The 9,448-nt window shown below is 29.5% G+C and overlaps 1 protein-coding gene across 1 annotated transcript; it reads left to right on the top strand.

Annotated features, from left to right (window-relative positions):
* The first annotated feature begins 2,040 nt into the window (after positions 1–2,040).
* On the top strand, positions 2,041–6,946 carry LOC113854324 (tryptophan synthase beta chain 1-like). The gene is made up of 5 exons (XM_027485261.1): positions 2,041–2,427; positions 3,689–4,045; positions 5,289–5,731; positions 5,841–5,935; positions 6,515–6,946. The coding sequence occupies exons 1-5, from the start codon at positions 2,074–2,076 to the stop codon at positions 6,688–6,690; spliced, it is 1,425 nt and encodes a 474-aa protein (XP_027341062.1). The 5' UTR covers positions 2,041–2,073; the 3' UTR covers positions 6,691–6,946.
* The last annotated feature ends 2,502 nt before the right edge of the window (positions 6,947–9,448 follow it).

Below are 9,448 nucleotides of genomic sequence, written 5' to 3'. Positions count from 1 at the left end.
TTTAATGGAAGAAAATAAATTAGGGAAGTGGAGTCCACACAAATAAATAATTTCATACCAATGTTATTTTTTTATTGTTAAATATTTTTAAATAATATAAAAATTTAAAAATAATAAATATAAAGAAAATGTTATATTAAAAGTTTAAGTTTTTTTATTAAAATATTTTTTACTATTATGAAAATATTTTATAAAAAATTTCTTATTTCTTATTCTTTTTTTTGTATTCATTTAAATAAGTAATGGTTTTTTTTTCTTAAATATAATTCTTGTCCTCTAAAAATTTTAAAAATTTCTATTTTATCCTTTGGTTTTAATTTTTTTAAATAAATTTCTTAAAAATTATATTTTTAATATAGTCCCTTTATTAGTAATTCATTACTTTTTTTATTTTATACTTTTATCATTGACATAAATTTTTTAAATTTTAATTTTAAAGTCTTAACTTTATTCGTTAAAATTTTATTTAAAAAATATGAAATATGTGATGTTATTAATAACATATTTTACTCATGTTATATTTCAATTAATTTATATAAACAATTTAGATGTTATATAAAAAAATAATGAAACAAGTTAATAAATTACTAATAGAGACTAAATAAAAATTAAGACATTATTTTGAAAAAAATAAATCAAGAGGGATCAAATATATGATTTATAAGTTTTTATAAAAACAAAATTTTATTTAAATTATTTTTAATGTCTTTCTCTTTTAGTATTTATTCATTATATTTTTATTCTTTTTTTTTATTTTTAATGCATTTCTCTTTTATATTTTTTACATATTATTTTTTTAATCTATTTAATTGACTTGATTTATTAAAATACTATATTGGAGGTACTGAAAAACTAATTTATAAAAAATAATAAATATATTCTAATAAATTATTTATAAAAATTAAATACAAATTATAAAATTTTTGTAAAATTCAAGCACTTTGAGTCTAATTTTTTCTAAACTAAAAGAATTGAACCTGCATCTAAAACTATGTCAGAGTTACATTTAACATGAGCTTTTGTCAACTAAGGGCTATGTGGATCAATTGAAGTTTGTATATCCTCCTCTAATAATAAGAGATGCACTTTTAATAATAAAATTAATTTTTCTATCTTATTATTTTTTAATATTTATTTATCTAACATGAAATAATAAGTTTATGTTATAGTTTTTTCTTATCTTACTTTCTAATCTAGATTTTATTTTATAAAAAAGTCTAAATTTAAAATAAATAAAATAAGATAACATACTATATCAAATTTATATATCAATTATATTATAAAATAATAACTTAATTACCCTTATTTTATCATATTTTTATTTAACTTTTATATTATTCTTATCGACTCATATAAATTAATTAATTATTATATTTTATTTAAATTACATAAAGTTTTTGTAAGAAATAATTGTATTTGACTTGTAATGATTATATTAAAATTATATTTTTAAATATTTATCATAATCATAGCCGCATTACTTAAGACTCGAAATCAAAACTTTGGATTAAACTAAAACCCACATGATGAACCATCTTTTAAGTCTCATTTAATGCTTAAGACAATATAAAAATAAATAAAATATTTGGAAAAAAATAATACTAAAAAAATAGGAAAAAAAATAAAAGTTGTGACATTTTCCATGCGTGACAAATCGCGTAGAAAAAACCAGACAATTCAAGATCAGACCAAATCTAATCACAGCGTTGTGAGTTGTTCCTCTGAATTCTGTCGCTATGTAAAGACAAACAAATCAAAAATCCCTGTAATATTATTATTGTATGAACACCTTTTAATATAATTTTATTAATTAATTTCTTAAAAGATTAACATTTTTTTATAAAATAATTAGTATACATTCATTAAAAATAATTTATAAAGTAAGTATTTATTTTTTTAAAAAATTAATAATTGTAAAATATATATGAAAAAAATATTTTTTATAAATATAATAAAAATTACATTTTAAAACGTGTTTTCAGTCACGTCTCTGTATTCTGTATAAATTGAATTCCAACAACCCAAAAACCACTTGTCTGAGGAAAAGCTTCAACATCAATTGCAAAACCTCTCATGGCTACCTCTATCACAAGCTTGAACTCTTCAAGGGTGCTTCACATTCACAGACAGCCACACCCATATTCCATTTCTCCCTCAAATATGTCAAAGTTTGCGTCTTTTCCTTCTTCAGCTTTCAGAACCCCTTCTTCTTCTTCTGTGTGTTGCTCTCTCACCAGAGACCCTGCTTCTGTTGTTCCATTGAAGGATCACATCAAGCTTGATAATGGGTCGGTTACGCCTCAGAGACCCGATTCGTTTGGTAGATTTGGAAGGTTTGGTGGCAAATATGTGCCTGAAACTCTGATGCATGCACTCACTGAGCTTGAGGCTGCTTTCCATTCCCTCGCTGCTGATGAAGATTTTCAGGTTTTGTGATGATTTTTACTGTATTTTGGTCATTTTTGTTGGGTTTGATTTGTTTACGGAAATGCTGATTGTTTGATTTTTAGGTTCTGGGAAGCTGTTTCAGGACTTATTTTTTAGAGTTACAAAATATATTTTTGCAATTTTCAATAAAATAACACAAGTTCCAATGAAAATATGATTTAAATTAAATTAAAATTCTGTTAACCTCAATCATAAGGTGAGTTTAGCATCCAAAATAATAAAAGAAAAAACATATATTATATTAAAATTGTAAAATTACAATAAGTGCTCATCTATTTCCCTTTTTCAATAAAATTTTATCATTCGTTCCTCAATCTCACTTATCCTCAGTCCATTACCATTTTTTTATTAATCTAGTCTTATATTTTAATTATATTTAATGCCTCAGAATTAATTTTATCAAGGTCAATTTTACTCAACTTTAAATAGACACTCGGTGGATTTAGTTGAAGATGAGTTTCCTTTGCAATGTGGGGGCTAAGCTGAAATTTTGTTTGTAATGGGTTTTGTTTTTTCATTTTGAACAGTATTTGTTAGTGTGGCACACAACTTGATTGTTGAAATGTGGCAGTGATGGTAGTTTTGGCTATTTAGTTATTTTTTTTAAAGTTTAGCATATTTGGGACTGTCATTTTGTCTGTTGAATTGATTGAATCCTCTGACCATGTTGGAAGTGGGGAATACCGGAAACTGAGCTGGGGTTAAGCTTCGGCCTTTCTGCTGTGGGAAGAATTAATGGTTACTTTATACTCGACCTTGTTATTTTAAATAATGAGGGGGGTGTTTGGTTTTACAAAACGTTTTTAAACTTCATTTTATGTTTTCACTTTTAATTATTAAACTGTGACCATGTTTTCATTTTGTTTCAAAGATTTGTACAGTGAAAAACAATTTTACAGTGTTTCTGAAACCAAACAGTTGACACTAAGGGTTATTTCCTTTTCCTTTTGCTGTTTCTCATGCTTGTGAATGAAAATTTCATTTTTGTGACAATTTGAATGTGTGTCATTTTATTCTTCAGCACATTTGTTAGTCTTTGCTTTTACAGTTCCATACAAAACTGAACAATTTGGAACTCCATATTAATCTCCACTCAATCATTCTGTGAATAATTTTTTATCTCTCTCAACAAGCACATCTCTCATTCTTTGTATGTTAACAACATTTAGCAGCTAAACAATGTAGTTTCTTGGACGGAAAAATAATGGAAATTTTCTGAGATAGATGATTTAAATTGCAGAGAGAGCTGGCTGGGATTCTAAGAGACTATGTTGGCCGGGAGAGTCCTCTTTATTTTGCAGAAAGGTTGACGGAGCATTACAAGAGGCCTAATGGTGAAGGGCCTCACATCTATCTGAAGAGGGAAGATCTTAATCACACAGGGGCTCACAAAATTAACAATGCTGTTGCCCAAGCTTTGCTTGCCAAGAGTTTGGGCAAAAAACGCATTATTGCTGAAACTGGAGCTGGTCAGCATGGAGTTGCCACTGCTACTGTATGTGCTCGGTTTGGTTTAGAATGCATAATTTATATGGGTGCACAGGATATGGAAAGGCAGGCACTCAATGTTTTCAGAATGCGCCTTCTTGGTGCCGAGGTATATACATCATCTGTTATTGTTGTTCCATTTGGTAGGTAGATATATCCTATCATATAAAAGATTTCTTATTTTGTTGACAATTAAATAAAAGAAAAATATATCCTTGAAATGAAAAAGGTTAATGTTCTCATGTTTGTTGTTCTTCATTATGTCATATGAATGATCACTTGTTGAAGACAATAACGTGGCTGATGGCTGTCAGTTGTCTGTTATTTTAAGAATGAACGTTAAAGCTTGCTATAGATGTCGTTAATCCCTTTAACTGCATGTACGGTGTTCTTCATGTTTGCAATTGCACTGTGTCCTTTTGCATATAAATGTCTTTTACTCTGTCTGTTGATATCTTTTCTATTTTAATATAAATATAGTGGGGTAAGATCCTTCTACGAATAAACTTTTAACTGTTTCTCTTTTGTTAGACATACACGTCTTTCATGCACTTCTTTTTTTGAGCTAGTACTTAAGGATAAAATACATTAGATATGCAGCTATGTTCTATATTGCAATCATCAGCTGAACCACTTTCTTCACAGGATAATTTATGATGATTCTGAAAGTATATGTCCTGTTAACTATTGAAAATCAGGATTGGATTTGTATATACCAGTATATAAAACTTTTTGTTGAAACTATTTTCTGATCCAGTAGACAGTTACTCCTAATGTGCCAAGGTTCACAAATTGATTGAGGCAAATGGTAAATTTGACAAATGTTTTGAGTAGCATAGCTCAATCAATGGATGCGGATGTGCATGATTTTGTTCTGGAAAGTAGACATATTTTTATGCTTGATATATTCTGTTTTTGGAGAATATTTTTGGTTCTGAACATGCATAGATGCATCTTTACAACATGACTGTATTAATGTAAGTATTTTTATTTGAGACAAGATAGTGTACTACATGCATAGATGCATACGCAAGATTTGGGTCAACATGAGATATGGACACTAACATGAGAATGTTATAAGTAAAAAAGTTTGAACACTGTATTAATGTTAGTATTTTTATTTGAGTAATTGTAGCATCCAAAGACCAAGTCTTGATCGGTATAAATGTCAAAAACATTTGAATTAATATATTACATTCTTCATCAGGGAAATTGTGTGCTCTTCAATCTTGTAATGTGATCGTAATGTGTGTCCAAAACTAGTTGCTATATGTTGAATTTAAAAGATCTATCTACATTTGAAAATTATGATTTGCTCTTTGGCCTATCTAATAGGATTATCTGTACTATAGGTGCGAGCTGTGCATTCTGGGACTGCTACGCTTAAGGATGCTACATCAGAGGCTATAAGGGACTGGGTGACTAATGTAGAGACAACTCATTATATTTTGGGTTCTGTTGCTGGGCCACATCCGTATCCAATGATGGTAAGAGAGTTTCATGCTGTGATTGGCAAGGAGACCAGAAAGCAAGCTTTGGAGAAATGGGATGGGAAACCTGATGTTCTGATTGCATGTGTTGGTGGAGGTTCAAATGCCATAGGACTTTTCCATGAATTTGTCGATGACAAAGATGTTAGGCTAATAGGTGTGGAGGCTGCTGGATTTGGTCTTGACAGTGGCAAGCATGCTGCAACATTGACAAAGGGAGAAATTGGGGTTTTGCATGGAGCTATGAGCTATCTGCTGCAGGATGATGATGGACAAATAGTTGAGCCTCACTCTGTTAGCGCAGGGTAATTCATCTGAATGATAATTTGCTATCCATTTTTCTTTTTTCTATTGTGATTATACTTACTCTGACTGTGTAATTATGTTTACAATGATGAAAAAATTTATATGCAGCTTGGATTACCCTGGTGTTGGTCCTGAACATAGCTTTTTGAAAGATTTAGGGCGTGCTGAATACCATAGCATCACTGATGAAGAAGCATTGGAAGGTATTCTTGCTTTGTATAAGACGTGATTACAGATTTATGTGAAAAATATTTTTAATATACAGTGAAAATTGCATGGATTTTAAATTTCAGTTGTCATGACTTATGTCTTTCTCCCTCCTTTGCATTGGCATACACTATGATTTTGTGTGATTGTGCTTTATAAATTATAACTGTAAAGAGATTCTATTGTATGTGAATGATAACTCTCATCTGAGTCATTTGTATGATACTTATTTTACTGTATTATTTCTGTAATCTTTATCTGGTCTTCCTGTAAATTCCCCATGGCACTTGTTCTTTATTAGTTTTATTGATGTGTCTAAAATCTAAGTAGGTGATGTCCATCTTAGATATCTTTCAAATAGCATGTATTCTAGTATTTTTATCTTTAGTTTACTTAAAATTGTTCTGGAGCATGACTTTATGATGAACACAGAATCTCATCTTGCCATTCTCCATCATACAGCATTAATAAGATAGATATATTTTTATACTTTTGTGGTTAGATGTTCATGTTATTGTTGCTCTTTTGTCAGATCTTGTTTCTATCTAATTTTGTGGATGCTTTTGTATGTGTAGCTTTTAAGAGAGTTTCGCGACTTGAAGGAATAATCCCGGCTTTGGAAACATCTCATGCTTTGGGATATCTAGAGAAAATCTGTCCAACCCTTCCTAATGGAACCAAAGTTGTGGTTAATTTCAGTGGCAGAGGTGATAAGGATGTTCAAACTGCTATCAAGTACTTGAAAGTTTGAAGGGGCGGGTGTATTATCTTCTGATTGAGCTTCATTTTCATACTTAGAGACAGATTTTGCTAAATTTATTGCTAAAGCAAGTTCTAGTTAATAACCATGTGTATTTGCAACAGAACTGTGGCCATTGGATTTTCAATAAACTTAAGTTTTGAATGTTATCATAAAAGTAGTGATTGAATACAAAATAAACATGTGGTGAAAACTTGCTGCTTTGAATTGTATTTATTTAGGGCTAATAAAGTGGTAAACAAGTTTGCATATCTAATGGTTGATTTGAAACCTACTAATCTATCCTTACCTATATGCATGAAGCAATAAACCTTAGACTGAGTCCTATCCGATGGTGGGAAAAAAAATTTAGAATGATCCTTTTCTGAGTGGTAATATCAAAAGTTGAAACTTGGAAGTGACAAGATCACAAAACTGCGTGGAGCTAATTGGATATAATGTTAGATAGACATGTTAAGTGTTCCTATCCAAATGTTAATGTAACTGAAAAGTGGAAAGTTGGTTTATAAATCTATTTTTCTTTGGTTCTTCCATTTCCTAATACCTACATTCCCTTGTGTGGTTTTATGTGCCAATAATATGGTGCTTATTAGTGTGGCAAATCTATTTATATGTCTCGGGACCCACTAATAATTTTTCCCCACTTTGGATCTTTAGAATTATGCAAAATTCAAAATTTAATATTTTCATAAATTACTGTCTTGAAGAACATGATTTTCCCATTTTTTAATAAAAATCTGAAGCATGGTAAAATTAACCACAAAGAAAATGTTTTATTTTACACCTTAATAGGTGTATACATCGTTGAGAGATAGGAAGATATGAGAAAGAAGTGTAAAACGGATGAGTGAAAATTGAGATTTGAAAAAAAATATTATTACGAAAATTTTCACTTTTCTTCTGTTCTCCATCTAAATACTAGATGCCTAACATAACACTTTTTCAAAGAAAAAAAAATCAAGAAAAGTGAGATACTTCAAAATTTATAATTTATAATAACATTTAAGATTTAGGTGAGAGGAAATTTATAAATTTATTTTAAAAATCATTAAAACTAATAAGTGAGTATAGATACATAGTATAAAAATAAGATAATGTAGCATAATTTTAGTACAATTTTCAAATTGAAGGTTCAAAAGAAATGATGGTAAATAGCAAGAAACATGCTTATTATACCTTTTTTAAGAGTTACATCTCCTCAACTTGTGAAGCAAAAGAAGTGTAAGTATAAACAAGATAGGACTGATTGTGAGGGTGAAAAATGAACGAATATGACGTGATATATATGTGTATAACATTATTCTTTTCATTTATACCATTGTTACATCACCTTTTAGATAATACAACAAGAGAAGTGTGCTAATTTCACTTTCCGTGTACAACAAAAGATGTGAAGTATATTGTGCAACAATCGTTTTCATGTTCTTATAGTAGTTGCTTACTTATAAAAGAACACTTCTTATTTAATATGGACTTTTCTGTGTTAAATAGTAACCTGCCACTTACATGAAATAAAACAGTATAAAAATGACCAGATGTAAGGTGATGTATAAATGTGCATACAACATTATTCTTATTTTTTATATTATTTTTATAATACTTTCATTTTAGATAAGAAAAATAAGAGAAACACAGTTCACATTACTCAATCATTTATTTCCAAGTCTAACAAAAGGTGATAGAGTAGTGTGCAACAATCATTTCCATATTCTGATAATAGTGATTTGTTTACAAAGGAAAAAAACTCAAAACACTATCTTACATGCAATCAAAACTTTTATGCTTTCCATAGTCACTTGTGGAGCTGTCAAAGTGGAATTTGACCCATGAGTTAACCTAGCTTGTGGTGAGTTTTTACTGAGTTATATTATAAAATAGTTGGGACTAAATGAGAGAAATGCATTTCACATTATATTTTCAATACACACTCATTTTTTCCTATATAACTAAAGGGTGAAAGCATAGTGTGCATAAATCATTAACATATTTCTATACCATTAATTTATTTTCCTGAAAAAATTACTCTTAACATTATCTTACACCAAACCTGGGCCGTTATGTTTTAAATAGCCCATATGTACAGAAATTAAAGGCCCATTTACTATTTATAAACTTGAGAGTAAATTTATTTGGTGACTAACATTTATTTAAAAAATGTGTGGAAGCTTTTTATTTCTGGCTTGTCCTCATGCAAACCTTATCCACAAAAACATTTTTGGGGCCTCAGTTTCAAAAGCATCATCAACAACAACCCCTTTAGTGTCTCTGCAATGAGTTCACCATCTCTATTACCTCTTAGATTGGCTTCCTAGCCCATCAAACTTACCATGGCTGCTTCCACCTTCCACTTTTTATTATCTTGGAAGTTACTTTTTATAGAACACAGTTGGAAACTCTAAGAGGAACAGTTTGTGCAAGATTCATAGCTAAGGGTTCTTGTTACTTGCTTATACACATTTTATTTGGTGTCCAAATGCATGGAAGCTGAAGTATGAATACACAACCTCGTCACAGTTCCCTGTGGACCCAGTCTCCTTAAAACTGGTTCATCTCTCTCTCTCTCTCTCTCTCTCTCTCTCTCTCTCATATTAATTACTTTTTCAAATTTTTATTGTTCTTCTGAAAAAAATTCTAATAAGGTGCACCCTAGATTATTTTCTAAGTGATGTGTGAAGGGGTATTTCTTAAAAATCTTTTATGAATCTTAAGTTAAGACTGATTAGTTTTCATGTTTAATATGAATCTGTTA

The sequence above is a fragment of the Abrus precatorius genome, unplaced genomic scaffold (genome assembly GCF_003935025.1).
Source record: "Abrus precatorius isolate BTA unplaced genomic scaffold, Abrus_2018 Scaffold11, whole genome shotgun sequence".
NCBI lineage: Eukaryota > Viridiplantae > Streptophyta > Magnoliopsida > Fabales > Fabaceae > Abrus > Abrus precatorius.
Note: the sequence above shows the minus strand (reverse complement) of the source record. Positions and strands in the feature narration are given on the sequence as shown.